This window comes from Lepidochelys kempii, chromosome 4 (assembly GCF_965140265.1).
Source record: "Lepidochelys kempii isolate rLepKem1 chromosome 4, rLepKem1.hap2, whole genome shotgun sequence".
Classification (NCBI taxonomy): domain Eukaryota; kingdom Metazoa; phylum Chordata; order Testudines; family Cheloniidae; genus Lepidochelys; species Lepidochelys kempii.
This window is the reverse complement of record NC_133259.1, coordinates 72,393,515-72,412,583: the sequence shown is the minus strand read 5'-3', so window position 1 is coordinate 72,412,583 and position 19,069 is coordinate 72,393,515. Positions and strand designations below refer to the sequence as shown.

The window sequence follows — 19,069 nt, the reverse complement described above, 5'->3', positions numbered from 1 at the left end:
GAAGAGCAGTTGACAGGCAAGGATGTAAATGTGGGTAGCCCAATGTGCAGCAAAGCATGGGGCAGACTAAGGTCTAAGAACTCCTACAGTTACAACACCATAAAATTTCAGATTTAAATAATTGAAAACTTAGGATTTTAAAAACCATAAATTTCATGACCATAAAATGGACCATGAATTTAGTAGGGACCTACCTATGGGGCTTAGTGTGGACTCTGTGCAACCTATAACATATATAGAACATTCTTCATCACCAGTCTCAACTAATGGATCTATTAACAGTTCAGCTGCTTTCACCTTATATATTATAGCTACTGTTTATCACCAGAATAATTATACCTTAGGGCAGCACCATCAGGCATAAATGCACATAGCTTTAATAATTCCTTTGATGGTTATATAGTACAATTAACATTAAACAGCCCTACACAATACATTTATTAACAGACATATCTCTGAAGACATGTATCAAATACTGTTCCTTTAAGGAGTACAAGAGAGAGTACATAAGCCTGGCTCCTATAAGGCACCCTCAATTCCCATTGACAGCAGTAGGAGTTGAAGTTGCTAAACACATCATAAGATTGGGCCCAGATAGAAAAGTGCATGAGCATAATGATCCTGTGAACAGAAAGTAGAATGAGGAGGTCAGCAATTTTCACAAATATTAGGGAAGATATTTATAAAATGTATTAGCATTTGCAAACCTAAAGATTGACAAGTGTGCAGTTTACAACTCGTCTAGGGTCAAAATCAAAGGTTACCGACCTTTATGGGTAGTGGGTGCTGTGGCCTGAAAAGGCTTTCAGTTTACTTCCAACATCTCAGCTGACACTTTGGCAATGCCCAGTCTCTTACGTATTGCGCGGGGAAATCAGTTTCCCATATTGCTATCTGTTGCTATCAGGTTGCTATCAAGTTTTGACCTATTGTATAACTGGGCATTGTATATTGTCTTTAGGACACACTGACGATAGTAGGGGCTAGTCTCCACTACAGGGAGATCGATGCTGCTACAATCGAAGCAGTCGGGATCGATTTAGCGGGTCTAGTGAAGACCCACTGAATCAATGGCAGAGCACTCTCTGGTTGACCCCAGTGTTCCAGCTCTCCAAGAGTAGTTAGGGAAGTCAATTGGAGAGCATCTCCCGTCAACTCAGCACCATGAAGACACCGGGGTAAGTGGACCGAAGCTACAGTCGACTCCAGCTATGTTATTCACGTAGCTGGAGTAGTGTAACTTAGGTCGACTTACCCCCATAGTGAAGACAAGCCCTAGATCTGTTAGTTTCCACATACATATTCATTTAAAATAAAAATAAGTCCAAACCAAAGCCTTGGATCAGAACTTTTACGTTGAAAATCCAAATCCAAACTTTCCCTACATTTGGGAGCACTTAGATTTGGTATCTATATTCATCCCATTATTAAGATATAGTTGAGCTATGGAACTTTCATCTAAATCTGGTTTAGATCATTTTTAATTTTAAAAAAGAAAAGGAGTACTTGTGGCACCTTAGAGACTAACAAATTTATTTGAGCATAAGCTTTTGTGAGCTACAGCTCACTTCATTGGATGCATGCAGTGGAAAATACAGTGGGGAGATTTTATATACGCTGATAACATGAAACAATGGGTGTTACCATACACCTGTAACGAGAGTGATCAGGTAAAGTGAGCTATTACCAGCAGGAGAGGGAAAAAAAACAAAAAATCTTTTGCAGTGATAATGAAGATGGGCCATTTCCAGCAGTTGACAAGAATGTGTGAGGAAAAGTAGGGGGGGGGGAAATAAACATGGGGAAATAGTTTTACTTTGTGTAATGACACATCCACTCCCAGTCTTTATTCAAGCCTAATTTAGTGGTGTCCAGTTTGCAAATTAATTCCAATTCAGCAGTCTCTTGGAGCAAAATTGGAATTAATTTGCAAACTGGACACCATTAAATTAGGCTTGAATAAAGACTAGGAGTGGATGTGTCATTACACAAAGTAAAACTATTTTCTCATGTTTATTTTTCCCCCTGTACTGTTCCTCACACGTTCTTGTACTCCTTTTCTTTTTGCAGATATAGACTAACACGGCTGCTACTCTGAAACCTTTTAATTTTAAGTATACTGTAACACCAGGTGCAGTGGCGTGTGCCTGTAATCCCAGCTACTTGGGACGCTGAGGTTGGTGGATTGCTTGAGCTCAGGGGTTCTGGGCCGTGGTGCACTTTGCTGATCGGGTGTCCAGTGCCATTGACAGCCTGGCCAGCGGGTGGCTGAAGAACTGGCTAGACCAACACAAACAACATGTTGTGATCGGCTCTCTCTCTGTGAGGGCTGATGGACCAATCAACCAAGGTGACACATGCAGTAGATTTAATCAAAGCCCTTTCCTTGAAACTTGTGGCAATATTCATCTGCAGACTTTTTGTGTATTTTGAGATTAAAATCAACAATATGCCAATATTTCCTACAGATTCCAATTTTTCCATCAGTAAAAGAAATTAGAAACACAAGGATGTATTTTACCATTGTGCATGGGCTAAACCTTGCTGTAGTAATTGTCGCTTTTCATTCTGGACGAATGTAAAGACGACAGAAAGAGACAGCCTGGACAAATATGGAGTGTGGCCCTGAGAAAAAGCCTAGAACTTTTGGGTGTGGTGCTGACTAAAGAGGCTTGGGCCTGTAAGCAAAGAAAATATTTCCTCTTTGGTTCCTCCTGTGTTTAGGGAAAACGGGCTTGGTACATATTTTGTAAATAAACAAGATTGCATCTGTCAAGATTCCTTTCCCACTCTGAACTCTAGGGTACAGATGTGGGGACCTGCATGAAAACCCCCTAAGCTTACTTTTACCAGCTTAGGTTAAAACTTCCCCAAGGTACAAACTATTTTACCTTTTGCCCTTGGACTTTCGCTGCCACCACCAAACGTCTAACAGGGATATAATTTGGAAAGAGCCCGTTTAGAAACTTCTTTCCCCCAAAAATCCTCCCAAATCTTACACCTCCCTTCCTCGGGAAGGTTTGATAAAAATCCTCACCAATTTGCATAGGTGAACACAGACCCAAACCCTTGGATCTTAAGAACAATGAAAAAAGCATTCAGATTCTTAAAAGAAGAATTTTAATAGAAGTAAAAATAATCACCTCTGTAAAATCAGGATGGTAAATACCTTACAGGGTAAACAGATTCAAAACATAGAGAATCCCTCTAGGCAAAACCTTAAGTTACAAAAAGACACAAAAACAGGAATCTACATTCCATTCAGCACAGATTATTTTCTCAGCCATTTAAAGGAATCAGAATCTAACGCATATCTAGCTAGATTACTTACTAAGTTCTAAGACTCCATTCCTGTTCTGTCCCCGGCAGAAGCATCACACAGACAGAGAGAGCCTTTGTTTCTCCCCCCGTCCAGCTTTTGAAAGTATCTTGTCTCCTCATTGGTCATTTTGGTCAGGTGCCAGCGAGATTATCCTAGCGTCTTAACCCTTTACAGGTGAAAGGGTTTTTTCTCTGGCCAGGAGGGATTTTAAAGGTGTTTACCCTTCCCTTTATATTTATGACAGCATCAAAGAAAACATCAGACTATCATCAATTTCTCCTCCTAACTGGAACAACCCTCAACCCCAAATTTAGCTAACTGCTCATTTTGAAAGGGATGATAATAATTTAACATCAGTCACATACAATGTAGACATATGATCCCATCAATATTGAAGAAAAATGAAATATCTGTGTTCTGTTTAAAAAAAAATAAAGCAAACTTTCCCATAGTTTTCCATTGTCCCTACTTACTTACCAGTAATATACTCCTTGGAATTTCTTGTTATGAGCGACGGGGAAAAATATCTATTATTTTATACTTGAGTGCCTCACATGCTCCTGAGCACTGTAAAAAGTACGTATGATAGAATACAAGACTTGATTGTGCAATCTTCTCACATGGCAAAACTCCTATTAAAGCGAACCAGAGTTTTTCCTGTATAAGTACAGCAAGATCTGGATCATGGTTTCTACATGAAATTTTATGGTGTGCTGCTAACTATATCTACTGCATTTACTATTAAAATAGTTTATAGATGAAAAATAAAAACATATAAAAAGACCTCACCTTTAAAATCCTTCCAGTTTGGTATTTGCTATTTAGATAACATTACTGAACTAGTACAAAGTAGTTAATGTTCTCATATTTTAAGAGGTTGGGTTTTTTCCAATTTAACTGGCCACTCCTTACAACTGGGCTTTAGTCATAGGCTGACTGGTTTTGACTTTATATTGCTATTATTTTGGGAGCTTTCCATCCTCCCCATTTACAGATAATCTTGCAAACCTTCCCTGCTCAGAACTCTCAATGAATTCACTAGGAGTACATGTGTAGAGGGCTTGCAGGACTAGCTGCTTCATCATTTGAACTTCTTAATTTAAAGTCGGGTCCTGTAAAGAGTGCTAGACACAAATAATACTTATAAAACATCTCATTTAAAAAGTGAAATAATCTTCCTGGCTATAAGGCATCCTTTTTGTTTGACTAACTAAATAGAATTGGAAATATGAAAAATCACCTAAGTTAGGGTTCAATTTTAGGAAAAATTGAAGGTCAAAGGGAGATCTAGGCAAAAAGCAGCATTTTTATTATATTTAATTAAAAGGAAATAGTTTTAAAACTTATCACTAAAGCAGTAATGGTGAAATTCTGCACAGGCATGGGCAGTTCTTCAACTGGGACCTTATTCTGGAACTCTTGTATAAGATTAAGTAAGTTCTGACTGCAAGAGGAGTGCAGTAGTGGATCTCAGTAAGACAAAATTAGGCAAGGCCTGAGTATCAGTTTTCCTTCCCTCCAATCCCTCTGGAAAAAGCAAACACTCTCCCATGTAGCCTGTAACTAGCCCATATAAAACATTATACCATCACCATCCTTTTGTTTATATATTTGTATGTTTTACCTTATAGATCTTCTTTGGGTCTCCCAGTATGCCTTGTTATTTGATCCTTGTATAGTCTTTTGGGACTGATCTTGCTCCTGTCGAAGCCAATGGTAAAACTTCCATTGACTTTAATGGAAGAGAATGAGGACTTTAAACTCTAAATTCTTCGGGACAGGGACTATGTCACTGAGCCAAATCCTGGAAGGTGCTAAATATATGAAACTCCTATTGGAACCCTGAGAGTTACAGGGTTCAGCACCTCTCGAGGATTCAGTCAGCTACTTGTATATTCTTCAGTGCAAAATACACCATCTGGGCATAATAAATAATAATAATGAATCCCAAGTCCAAAGAAAAGTTTAATTGATTGGTCACTTTCATTTGCAAGGGAAACACTTGTATAGCGTGTCAATAAGTAAGCAAACAGTATTTGTTTCAGGCTGTTATTGTTACGTCAACTGCAGCAGCACTTCTTTAATGCTACCTGCCGTGGGTTATCTATGTCATATCTCGACATTATAAAGAAAAGCCTCACTTTTCAAGAAGAAGAAGAAAAAAGGACAAATTTAGAATTTATTTCCCCTTTATATTTCATAAATCAGACTTCTGTGATCAGAGGAACATACATTGGACTGGAATACATGAGAAAAGGAAATGGAGGGGTAATTATTAATATCTCATCTCTGGCAGGTAAGAAAATCTTATTTCTAAATCCTTGCCAGTACTTTTTAAAATAAGTTAATTCATATTTATTCCTTATTCTTTTCTTTCTTTTTTTATGATCTTTTTGTTGTTTCTTCAGACCTGTACAACATCTACTTGTCTTGCAGTGACCTCCAAAATGTATAGAGAAGGGCTACTATTTTTCCCAACCCAGCTGGGCTATGTAATTATACACTCAGTAATTTCCTGCACGATTAGTCTCAGGTCCCACAAATATGAGTATGGTATAAATATCTATTTTTTTAATCTTCCCTCCAAGGTTACCAATATTGTAGATTAAGTGAACATCAGCTAGGCTTAATTCATTATACTTCACTAATATTTTATCTTGGAAAGCCAAAAACAGCATTTGAAGCATACTGTATGTACGAAAGGATAGTCTTCAATATTTATAGACCCAAAGAGGAAACATTTACATTCTGAGTTTATTTTTTAAACTGTTTAATTTTTGTAGCATAAATAGATCAACAGGAATTAAATTTAGAGGGCAGGAAAGTACCAGAAAATCCTCTATAATGGGCCAAAAATCCATGAGAAAGAGGGAAGCTGAGCAAAAGCAGCTGTCTCTCTCCTTCCTCTAACCCTTTGGAAGCCCCCTTGTGTGAACATTATGTTGTACTAACTCTGTTGATACTAGAGAGAGTAGCTGGACAAGAAGTGGTCCTCCTGGCATCATCCCTTAGCAGACATGTAGGGAATACTTGCAGGAATTAATAGCGACCCTGTCAGCATTGATTCCAGCCCAGTCCCTCTTCATATTTTCAAACCATGTGGGGAGAACCTGAGGGTAAGAAAATAATCTTGTCTTTTATATATATAGATTGTAAACTCTTTTGGACAGGGACTGTCTTTTTGTTGTGAATGTACAGCATCTAGTACAATGGGGTCCTGGTCCGTAACAAGGGGTCCTAGGACCTACTGATAATTAAATGAGGAGGGACTGAATATAGAGTAGAGGAGGAGGAGGAGGCGGCACTGAGTATAGGGATTATTGTGGATTGGATGCCCAGAGTTCCCTTGCATATCAGGACATCTGCAAGCTGAGAAAACCAAGTCACCCCAATTATATTATGCATTGGAGCTATGTGAGTTTAAACTCAGTTTTATACACACGCACACGAGTTTTTCCATTAAATGTCTTCATTTAGCCCTAACTCAGCATTGATAATATAGCCTGATCCAATGCCTATTGAAGTCAATGAGATTTTTTCCATCAACTGCAATAAGTGTTGGATCAGGCCCAAACTATCAGCCCTAGTGAAAGATTAAACAGTTTCACACAGCATATAAACATATAAAAAGAGGGAAACTGTAGAGTACTGCACTATGGGGCCTGAGTCAGTAGTACTGATATGAGTCTTGCTTCCAGGCTTGCAGGACCTGAACTTTTCCTAGTGCATTACAGCATGATTTGACTTTTAAGATCTAGTAACCCAGCCCTCTCTGGTTTTGATAAGCTTTTACAAATGTCTTTTTAATTAATCAATTAAAGTTTTATTTATTTACTTGAACATTTTTTTTAAATGTGATCATCATGCTCTAAAGGTTACGACTATCTCTTTAAAAAACAAAGTATACTTTGCTTTCTTTACTTTTACATAGCGTGAGTTTAGCAATTGTTTCCAAGGTCATCAGAAAAAGCAGATTATAAAAAGTTGACACAGGCTTTATTTTATTCCTGTTTGTGTATTGTGATTATACTCTCTTTTGCTATCTAAGTCTCTAGTCCTGCAGTGATTGCACACATAAAACTCCCCATTGAGTAGCTGTTTAACACTCACTAGAGTGAGTTACCTTTTTTCAGCAGACTTAGCTTCTGTTGACCATTAACAAACACGTTTCTCTATCACTTCTGGTTTTCAATTTTCTGTAAGTATGTTTTCATGAGACAGGCTCTATGCATAGCAAACATCTTTATCTTGCATTGCGTGCAAGAAGAATAGTTGTTTAATGCTTATATAACGCTCTATGTTCAAAGTCCAGTACATACACTAACTGATTAGGCTTCAGTTCTATCGGAATTTTGCCACTGATTTTAATTAGAGAAGGTTCAAGCCCTAGAGCTCAGTCCTGCAAGGTGAAGTCAATGGTACTACTCACCTTCTTTACGAGTAAGTGCTTTGCTGGATTGGGGCTAGAGTACCCAGATTCTTACACGATCAAGGCCTTGTTCCTTACCACACCTCTGCGAGGTAGGTATAAGTCAGGAAATAGAGGCAGCAAAAGACTGATTTGCCTAAGGCCACACAGCAAGTTTTTGGCACAAGAGGGATTAGAACTGAAAAGTACCTGACTACTAACCAAAAAAAATCCAACCCTCTGCTTATCCCTGTAGAGCATGCTGCCTCTCAAGGCTATAAAACTTCTGATAACTTTCAAAGGAGTTATGCATTCATATAAAAAGAGGAAGTTATACCACTAAGTCTCTCAGACAATGGGAGTTTTGTGTGTGTAGCTGCGGAACTGGTCCCATAGAAGAGAGCTTGCCACAGGTTTCTAAATGAATGCATTATCATAAATATCACTTGACATTTAAGGAGAGTAAGACATGTTAACCCCTCTTGTAAAATACTGTTAGAATATAGTTTTGAGGGTTGTGATTTCTGTATAAATTGGTTTTACACCTACTCAGAGAAAATGCATACAATGTTAAATGTAACTGCTAAGGTTGAAAACAAAAATTGAAGAGGATGGTTGGGTTAGCTGGGTTTCTGTTGTTGGCTGGGTTTTTGTTGTTTGGTAATTTTGGCAGATTTTATGCTTTCAGGAAGCTATGGTATAAACTAGGGCCTTTGAGCCAACTGGATTCTGAAAAGAAAAAGCAAAATATATGTACAGAGGACTTAAAAGTAGGTACAATAGTTAGTGTAAAAACATACTGACTTGTTAGAGTCATAGAATATAATGTTAGAAGGGACCACCAGATCATCCAATCTAACCTCCTGTATATCACAAGACACCAACACCACCCAGCAGCACCTACATGCTAAACCCAACAACCAAAATGAGACCAATGTATTGAAGCAAACAGGAGACTAGACTATTATGTGCCACAGGCAGTGAATAGGAGAAATCAAGGTGCACCCGGGCCCGAGGCTCTTGCAATAGCAGGGAAATGATTAAGTGAGGTATATGCAGATGATCCCTGCAAGTGACCCACACTCCAGGGTGCAGGGTCCACAAGTTGCCAATATAGTGCTTTTTCCATAGGATGTTTCTCCAGAAGACAATGCGTTGGGTATTTCAGAAAGCACACTAATTTAGGCCCCGATCCTGCAAACATTTACATATGCTGAACTTTGCTATTATAAAGTGATTTCAATGGAAGATTCGTGGAAGTAAAGTTAAACACGTATGTGCGTGGTTGCAGGATTTAGATTTTGGGCTCAATACCTTAAAAAGAATTGTGATACTCTCAGACAAGAAAAGAAAAATAGGGTTGTGCTGACCATAAATCAGGGTAGTAGCTCTGGGAAACAGAAGGGACTTTGATTTTGCTACTTGTAAAATGTCCTAAAAGGAATGCAGCAAGTGACTTCTGCAAAGCAGAACCCCTACAATAAAGTCTACATAGGGAGAGTGAACTGTATTCAAACCAGAGCCTCTGGTAAACCCTCTCTCTCATCATTCAGCCCATAGCACAGCTACAGGTTCATCAACTCTTTAATTTGTTTCCTTTGTTAGACCTTTGTTGGTCCAAAAGAGATTTTGACCTTCAGATCATACTGCAAGGTCATTCTGTTTTTCAGCTTTTTGTCTGAGGAGGAGGAGGGCCATTCAGTTTTGTTTTGAGGCTTGGAAATTCTACTTTTTAAGTTGGCATTATAACAATTATTCACTTTTTAAAAATAATGGTTATACATGTTCCTATAGGCTTTGATAAGCATCTTTTATAAAATAGACACAAACCAACATGGCAAAAAGTCTGTTATACTGGAAAAATAATTTTATCTCAGGATAGCTAGCAATGCAGCCCTGGGGAAAAAGGGGGATGAAAGACCAACTACATGCTAATAAATAGTATTTAAAAAGAGATGCTTGTTCAAATCCTAGTGGGTAATCCCTGTCCATTGGGGAAATATACCTAGGAGGAAATGCTTAATTGTGTGTTCACCAAACCTGTTCAATAGTCTGAAAGAAAGTGTAATATCAACAAATGCAACTCTGACATACAGCCTTCATCACCAATGCTAATTTCCCAGTTTGTGGATCATGAAATTTAATTAAAACTATTGACCATCACAAATGAACAAACAGATTTAGTTAGAAGTCTCACTTCACGTCTAAAATGGTAACGAGTGATCTGGACACCTTAACAACAAAGTGACTAGAGTATAAACCAAGGAGAGGAGCTGTCTTTTTGTCAGCTTGCCAAGAAATCAGGAAGAGAGAAAATGAAAGGAAGAATTGCTCTGACTTGTAGGGTTAGTGAAACTGTCTTTTGATATCTAAGTGAGGTGTTGTACTATCTTCCACTTCATTCTCAGCTAGGTATGCTTTTTAAATTTATTTTCTGATTTTTATCTATTCTCTCTCTCTCTCTCAAATAAACAGTAGCTTGCTTAAATAACCTCTAAGCCCTTCTTCTGGATGCATCCTGTCTTCTACCTGCCTTTTCAATTGTAAATTCATTAGGATTGTCTTTATATTTATGTTATTTACAGCACGTTGTGGTATTAAACAAACAACAGCTTAGGTGTGATGGATAATATTGATAACTAGTGCTAACTCTACATTGCAGGAAGTAAGAAATGCTCTACTCTTGGAGGACAAACCCAAATAGGAGTAAACTCATTGATAGCTCTCCAGAGTCATAAAAAAGCATGGTTTAGAAAGGCCTATGGCTCCTGCCTACAGAGATGTCACAGATGGAGGTTCAGAAACAGAGCAATCGCTCTTTCTTTAGAGGTGCCAGGGTACAGTGATCCATTGTAATAACTTTCAAAAGCATCCAAAGGCTGGATCTTTGAATCTGAGATGGGAATTTGCACCACCATTAAAAGTCACCACCATTCGTTGTAACACACTATTCATCCCCCCAAGGTGAACAGCGCTAATAAAGTTGCTGTTTTAACTGGATCAGTGTAACATTTAAATAAAGAAATAAAGATATCTTAAACACTGAAATATTGTTTTTCATGTCAGTGTTATAATTATAATGCTGTGCCTTAACAGAAAATTATTTCATTTGGCTGAAATTGACTCCAGAGCAGAGAGCCCACACCACCCCCTATGCACCACTTAATCTCTATTCAAATCCCACATTAAGGACTTGAGTAGTACATAGATCCTTGCATGTGTCCTCTCCACTGTGATGAATCACACCCTTTGTTGGTGATATTACTTATAAAAAACAAAAGGGAATAAACAGATTTTTTTTTAAATTGGGGTGATTTCCATTAGTCAGAGCTAAACAACAAACATTAGTATCCAAGTTTTATGACATCTCCTTTCAGGAATGTATTTGAGTTTTATATCTCTAATTTAGGACAGGCTGTGCTTTGCTGCTTAAAGTTATATAATTTCCAGCTGGAGTTTGCAGTCCCTTTGCATTATAAATTTAGTCATTATGCCTGCTAGCACCCTTGTGACTGAAATCCCTATAATATAGTGGAAGTTACTAGTATAAGTACATAGATTCATGGTCTGTCTGTCATCTCTTGATTATCCTACTGCCAGTGTAAACTCAATTGGGCAAAAACTGAACTCCTAATCTTTCTTCCCAAGCCCTCTTCCACTTCCTTCCTTCTCTATTGCAACTGATAATACCATACCCACCCTACTCCCATCACACAGAGAGACAACCTAGGCATCATCTTCATTTTGCTTCTCTTCTTTTCCAAATATAGATAAATCATGTTGGTTCTTTTCCCCCTCAATATCTGAAAAATCCAACTCTTCCTCTCCTTACAACTAAACCGTTTGTCCATGCCTTGGCTATTACATCCCATCACTCTTTGGCTTCCCTAAAACACCTCTTGCTCCATTTCCACATACACAGAATGTCACAATGAAAATCATCTATCTAGTCTGCTGCCCAGAACATCATTCCCTTTCTGAATCTGTCCACTGATGTATTATTTTACCAGAGAGGCCAACTGAGAATGGGGCCCATTAATACTAAGCATAATACAAATGGATGCCTTCTACATCTTATTTAATCTTGTCTTCCTTCCAAGGTGCTTCAGAACTCTGCCCTGTCTGCTTCTCTGCTCTCATTTCCTCCTACTCCCCATCTTGAGCCCTTTACTCCACTGTTCCTTGTCTTTTCTCACTCTCATCTTCATGCCTTCTTCACTTAGATATCTTATGTGTTTCTCAGTGCCACTCCTTCGATCATTAACTCAGAGGTGTGGTGCCTAGAATAGGACACAGTACTCCAGTTGAGCCGTATCAATGTGGAGTAGAGCGGAGGAATTACTTCTCGTGTCTTGTTTGCAATACTGCTGCTAATACATCCCAAAATGATGTTCACTTTTTTTGCAGTGGTATTACATCGTTGACTCAGATTTAGTTTGTGATCCACTATAACCCCCATATCCTGTGCTGCAGTACTCCTTCCTAGGCAGTCAGTTCCCATTTTGTATTTGTGCAAGTGATCGTTCCTGCCTAGGTGGAGTACTTTGTGTTTGTCCTCATTGAATTTCATCCTATTTATTTCAGACCATTTTTCCAGTTTGTCAAGATCATTTTAAATTCTAATCCTGTCCTCCAAAGCATTTGCAAACCCCCTCTCCCCAGCTTGATATCATCCAAAAACTTTATAAGTGCCCTCTCAAAACCATTATTCAAATAATTTATGAAGCTATTGAATAGAACCAGACCCAGGCCAGATCCCTGCAGTACCCCACTCGACATGCCCTTCCAGCTAGACTGTGAACAATACTCTTCTCTTCCTATGCTTCCATTCCTGTCTCCTTACTCTCTCTTGCCTTTTTGTTCTTTTCTGGAGGGTTTTATTTATTTTTTTTTTGGCTGGTCTTTTACTCCCTGTCCTTTTCCCAGTTTGACCTCATAATTACAGCTAGAACTAAGACATTTTACTAGTAATGACTGCTACATTTGATTGTGCATTTGTTATAATCTCAACATGTGTTGATTATTAATGTGTATATTCAACTCTTTTCATTTTTCAAGGACTCATGCCCGCTGCACACCAACCAGTATACTGTGCTACAAAGCATGGAATAATTGGATTCACACGGTCTATAGCTGTGAGTATATGTAGCCAAAAATACTATCAGCAGTTCCTTGAGAACATGCTTACTTTCTCAGGTTCCCTCTCTATAGCGATGCAAGTCAAACCAGTGCCTACAGAAGTACTGTGTGGGGTTTGGTTTTGTTTTAACAAAAGCTTTTAAGGTGGTAGCTGGAGACTCCTTCATTTCACAGGGGTGTCCGAGGAGGTAACAGTGGAGTTGTATGTGGGGTTTGTGATCAATACAAGGTTTGGGCAATCTTCTTCTTAGTGTATGGGCAATGAGGGTGATATAGAGAGAGGATAAAGACAATCAATCAAATAGACAACCTCGGATAAATCATTTCAGTTTCTCCATCTGTAAATTAGGGATGATATTTATGTAATAAGTGGGTGCTGCAATACAAATTAGTAAATGTGGGGGAATGATTTGAATATGAAAAGTGCTCCCCATTATTAAGGCTGATTCAGGTATTCTGATTACTTAACATTGGTGTGGTAGTAACAATGAAAGGCTCCAATTCAGGATGGGGCCTATGCTGGGTGTTGTACAAACATATAGGAAGAAGCAGTCCCTGTCACAAGAAACTTCTTGTCTAATTTATGGAAAGATACCAGTAGAGGGAAAGAGCTTGAAGGAAGTATGAGGATAACAAGATCATGTATTTTCATGGACCAGTTATGTGCACAATTTGAGGATAGCCTCTTCACATGAGATTTCTAGTCAAATTTCCAGCCCAAAGAAGCTGAGATATATTTGGATAAGCATCCAGACTTTTAAAATGTTTTCCCAAACCTCCGAATCTTCTAAGGTTAACTAATCCAGATCAGTTTGGGAATAGGAATCATATATCACACCTTGGCCATAGTCTGCACATGACTGTATATAATTTACATTTTTTGCATGATTTAAAAAATATATTATAATATCATTCCAACAACAAAGAAACTGGGTAAAATGAGAGCATGCGCCACCTCCTAATGAACACAAGAAACTAAAACACTGGAGAAACACAATAGGACTTAAAATACTTACCAGATAATGGAGAAGAAGGTGCAGCCTGACACAGGCGGGTGAAAATTAGAACTTTTAGGACTCTAGTTGATTCTGCCAGATTTAGGAGGCCAGCTCCTAAAGAGGATTCTGGATAAGGCTCCAATAAAAATGGTAAACCTCAGATTAAACAATTTAGTGGTGAACAGGCAGCCAAAAAGAAAGTCATTCCAGGGCAAGGGACAGAATCCCGATTTTCTGTGGTGAGGGAGGTGAGTGGAAAATATTCAAAAGTTTAGGGCTGGAATTTGGTGTGATTTGAGATAGTCATGTTATTTTGTTTTCTTATGAAAAAGTTTTTTATATATTAGAAAAAAACAAGGTTTGCTGGGGTTATTTTTAGGATGTCAGTTGCTTCTTCTGTGTAAGGTAATATCATTATACCAACCATAATGCTGATGGTTGTAGCTGACATTGCTGATGAGAAAAACTAAAAAAAACCAAACCTGTTTTAAGGAAATAAAATGTTAAGATTTCTGTCACAATAATCCTCAGCAAAATATGGGGTGTATGCAAGGTCTTGACTTGCTAAAGAATATATTGTTCAAACTTTTCCTGAAACATTCAAACATCAATACCACCACCATTTATTTAGCTAGTAATGATACCAAGGCTACAGAAAGCTTGGAGTACATGGTGAATTTTTGCTTGTAGCCTGAGGTAGTCTTGTCCAGAAGCTGTCAGCATAATTGTTCACCTGACTTTATAGATTAAGGAATAAAATCTAGAATGTAATCAAGACTTGTATGCATTGATGTGAGTGACACTCCTTTTTATGGCCTTCATCCTCTTCATGTCGACCTCTCCCAACCACGTACCAAATTAATTTCTGCTTTGAGCACCAATTTTGTGTAAAACAGAAATTATATAAAATAATCAGACACACACACACACACCTATCATAAAAGGCCATAAATAAGACCAGGATCAATACCCAGTCTGCCACCCTCACAGCCCTCTTATGCTATTTGCCAACATCAACCACTGATAAATAAAGGGCTAATATGCTACTGTTAGTTTTGCTGATTGTGTCAAGCAACATGTTTACTAGTCTTTGTAAAGGTTCACAAAATGCAGAAAATGAACACAATGTGTCTGACACTTTTGTAGATGGCGGCTCAAATGGGAAATTATGGCGTGCGACTAAATACAATTTGTCCAGGTTTTGTTAACACACCAATTCTTCAGTCTATTGATAAAGAAGAGAATATGGGACAATATTATGAATACAAGGATGAGATCAAAGACATGATGAAGTTCTATGGTGTTATGGAGTAAGTGAAGCTACCCATAATATTCTTTTGTCTTCTCTAGCTGAAGGGAAAGTAAGTAGTAGCACCACAGGCAACTGATCCACAGAAGGCAGTGTAACCAATGTCTGTACTGTATTTCTGCACAAACTACACGAGAGACAAAAGAGAAGGCAACTGAACCATTTTATTTCTGTTGTCTCTTTTCAACCCAAGCAGCTAATCAAATGTCAGGGCCCTGGGGATGTTCCAGTTGGAAGTAGAAATTGATTGAGTCTTTCTTTGAGTCTTTATTTTCTTTGATGAAATCTTATTTATTTACAAAGAATGTACAAAGTCCTGTGTCTTTGAACACAAAAGGAATCAAATAGCAGGAAACAGCTTCTTTTCCTCACAGCAGCAGGAGCACTCTTCTCAGCCTGCACCTCTAACTCAAAAATCTCTTCCCAGGTCTCTTCCAGGGTCAAACACCATGCTTTCATCTGCTCCTTCAGGCTGTCTGTCACTCTGAGTATGCCAGTCTTCTGCCTTCTCAATTGCTATGTGCACTTCCTTCCCACCTAATCACAGCCAGACCCCTCAAGCCCACTCAGTCCAAACTCCTGGGAGGATTCACCATCCTCTTTTGCCTTAGGTGGGGCAAAGGTTGTGGTTAACTCATCCTGACACTTTAACTGAATGATAAGTTCACACCCAGTCTCAGAGATGATTGTGATTCATGCAGTCACTAGTACCTCAAAGCATAACACCATGTTGGTTTGCCTCTGCTTTTTCAGATGTCACTTGCTCTCACTGAGTAGCACTGAAGTTTTACAGTCACTATTGCAAATTACAGAGGGCAAATTCTCCCCTAATTTGCACTGCTCTCCAGTTAATGTCAGTGGAAACAAATACAGAATACATAACAGAGGAGATCTGCAGTGTAGTGAAGAGAAGCATTTTCCTATAGCATTTATCACACTCAGGGAACTTTGATAGTAAACTAAGTGGCAACCAAACACCAAACATCTGAAGTATTTACCAATGACTAGACCTAGAAGGGCTCATTTGCAAAGTTGCAGTTGTATATTTTTTGCATGTCCAAATTATGATGACCCCATATCCTTCCAGAAATGCTCTTGCTACTTCTGTAATAGTTCCAAAAGACTTGGAAGTAGATCTATGCAAATTGTAGATGGTTCATTTTGCAAGTGTTTATGCAAACCTTTATTTATACTTAGTTTAGTACATACTTTTTCCACAATCTCCAGTGCATTATGCTATCAGACTAAGATAACCAAGAAGGTATTATGTGCCATGTCTGATTTTCAAAATGGAAAAACATTTATTTTTCTGTAGCCCGTCGCTAATTGCCAAAGGACTGTTAATGATCCTTGAAGATGATGCTTTAAATGGAGAGGTTATGAAGATTACAGCATCCAAGGGGATTCATTTTCAAGAATATAGTCCACTTCCTTTTCAATCAGGAAGGATATAAATATTATTCTGTTATCTTGTCTCTAAATTAATGTAAAAATGTCTTTTAAACAATTTTTTGAAAAAAGACAAATGTTGTTTGTGTCCAAAGAGTTACATGATTTGAACTCTTTAATGAAATAATGTACAGTTGTGTAGTAATATGATTTCTTACTCTGATTTTAAAAGCTGCTGTTAATATTCTTTATTTGATAGAATAAGCATATTGCTCAAAAGATATTCAATGATGCAGTAATAAGGGTCAGATTCTGCCCATTGGTAATTATATGCTTGTGGCAGGCTGTTCCACTCCTGACCTAGTCTAGCACTGCAGGCACTCCTTGCTTCACTTGCCCTTCTGTCAGGACTCTTAGGAACATCACACAGCTCAAAAGGGGATAAGACAAAATTCCCTTACTGGGATTCTACTTTATTAAATACAAATAAACTTGAAATAGAAAATCTCCCTTTGGCTTCAGAAGTCACACAGCCCTCCTCCTTGGGGCTTTTTCCTCTCAGTCCTGGCCTCTCTGGCCTGTAGTCTCTCCCGCTGAGTTCAGGGTTGCACAGCCCTCCTCCTTGGGGCCTGTGTTTCTCTGGGAGCTTCTCCCCTCTCCACAAGACACCTTCTCTCTTTGTGGGCACCACTCTGCAATTGAGCCATGGTGACCTTTATAGGGCCCAAGCGCTGGTTATTCAATTAACTGCCTAGACAGGCAGTTACATATTGATGTAAAAACAGTTACCAAAAATATATGCTCACTTTGACTTCCAATTCTTTTAAAACTTAAAAGAATCAATGAATGAACAGTAAATGGCTAAATATTTGGCAGCAAGAGGTGACTACAGGACATCTGATGAGAATAATGGTGCACTGCTGGCTCACATGGTTACCCCAGAATGCCAAAAGAACAGTACTTGCACATCTTCCAGACATTTTGCACCTTCACAGCTTTTGATGTTGCACCTTTACTTGGGCAAAATGGCCCTTAACTTCACTGTAAGTTTGGACAAATTGAGAGCATGATCGGACCTTTTTTATATATTTATCTAATTTGTGTAATAAATTGTGGACGAAGATAATACCGTTAACTCTGATGAGAACAATTCATTAAGATACTGTGTGACAATGGAACAGATGGTTTTAGGCATGCTGGACAAATTTACGAATAGTGTTAACTAGCAACCACTCCATTCTCTTTAATGAGTTGCGCCTGTTTACAAATTGGGCTCACAATCCTCAAATTTGATTGTACTTTGCTATTAGCTGGTAGCCAGAGATGTCTTGTAGGTCTATTTACAATAGTTTTTGGTTCTTTTATGGGATCAAGTAGACAGAATAATCTATGTCTATTTTCCATGTGTAAAAATGTGTTGCATCTTTTTTCTGTGCTGCCTGTAGAAATATTACAATAGTACTAGCACCTTCCCATCTCCTTTTGGTTATACAGTAACACAAGTCATGCCAGACATAAAAAACAGTTATAGGATAGTGCAAAGTTAAAGTGGGAGTATCAGTGAAAAAATATAAACTATTTTAAAATGAAAAGTGACCTATTGCAAATAATCACCAAAGTCTGTACTTTCTATGGAATAATTGGGGGAAGGAAGAGGAAATCACTCAGTAATTAGGGAGGAAAAGATCTTTGTTTTTGGAGGGGTTTCTGAGCACATCTGCTTCTTTATTGCACTCAAAGACTAAAAACGAAGTATAACCAATAAAAATTCCAGTCACTTATTTACAAATTAGAAAAATGGATTTTAAAGACTAGGAGCAACTACAGGGATCTGTTAAATGAACTTGTCTTTTTGATATAGCATTGTCCTATATTTGTTTTGCCCGTAATTATATTTTGTGAGTTTGGAACTTTCTAAAAAAAATGTACTTTTAAATGAAATAAAAATAATTTAAAGTTCTATTCGAGTATTTTTTCTGTTGAAAGGCAACAAATTTAAAGCTAATTAAAACTGATGGGTTACAGTGCATAAGCCTGGGGAACTCACTGCCACAAGATAGTTTTGAGGCCACGATTTTAGTAAGATTGTCTAATATTTTGTTCATTTATACAGATAATATCCTCAATTAGACTCATAGATATTATAAAAAGAGATTTGAAAGAAGAGCTAAGAATGAAGGAATGAAGAGCTGAGAAAAGGGGGGAGAAAAAGATCAAGCATGTCCCCACTTCCTCTCCTCTCTTTTCTTCCTTTTCCCTTCTGGCTATGTCAAAACTGGCAATTCAGCATTTTTGAAGCCTATTTCAAATCCTTAATTGGGCCCCCACCAGTAACATCAGCATCTTCCAGACACCTTTACAGGAGCCCTAAAATAGCCTCTGACCTCTATATGTGTAGCATAAAAATCCAAGAACTAATATCTCAATGCAGTTATTTAAATTCCTGGATAAATTTCACTGCTACCAGAGGGTATTTTAAACATTGCCTATAAGATATTAGGAGA

The 19,069-nt window shown here is 38.1% G+C and overlaps 2 protein-coding genes across 5 annotated transcripts in view; one reads left to right on the top strand and one right to left on the bottom strand.

Annotated features, from left to right (window-relative positions):
* Positions 1-18,506, top strand: part of HPGD (15-hydroxyprostaglandin dehydrogenase) — a 37,918-nt gene extending 19,412 nt beyond the window's left edge. Inside the window, exons 2-6 of one of the 4 annotated variants that reach the window (XM_073341665.1) lie at positions 2,132-2,350; positions 5,531-5,618; positions 12,789-12,865; positions 15,014-15,177; positions 16,492-18,506. In XM_073341665.1, the coding sequence (XP_073197766.1) occupies positions 2,333-2,350; positions 5,531-5,618; positions 12,789-12,865; positions 15,014-15,177; positions 16,492-16,630 (486 nt within the window). In that variant the 5' untranslated portion in view covers positions 2,132-2,332 and the 3' untranslated portion in view covers positions 16,631-18,506. The remainder of the gene's footprint in view (positions 1-2,131; positions 2,351-5,530; positions 5,619-12,788; positions 12,866-15,013; positions 15,178-16,491) is intronic. The other 3 variants (XM_073341664.1, XM_073341662.1, XM_073341663.1) reach the window with 3 other exon arrangements.
* The window catches only part of CEP44 (centrosomal protein 44), a 155,697-nt gene that overhangs the window by 4,854 nt on the left and 131,774 nt on the right, over positions 1-19,069 (bottom strand). The gene's annotated exons all lie outside the window — the stretch shown is intronic.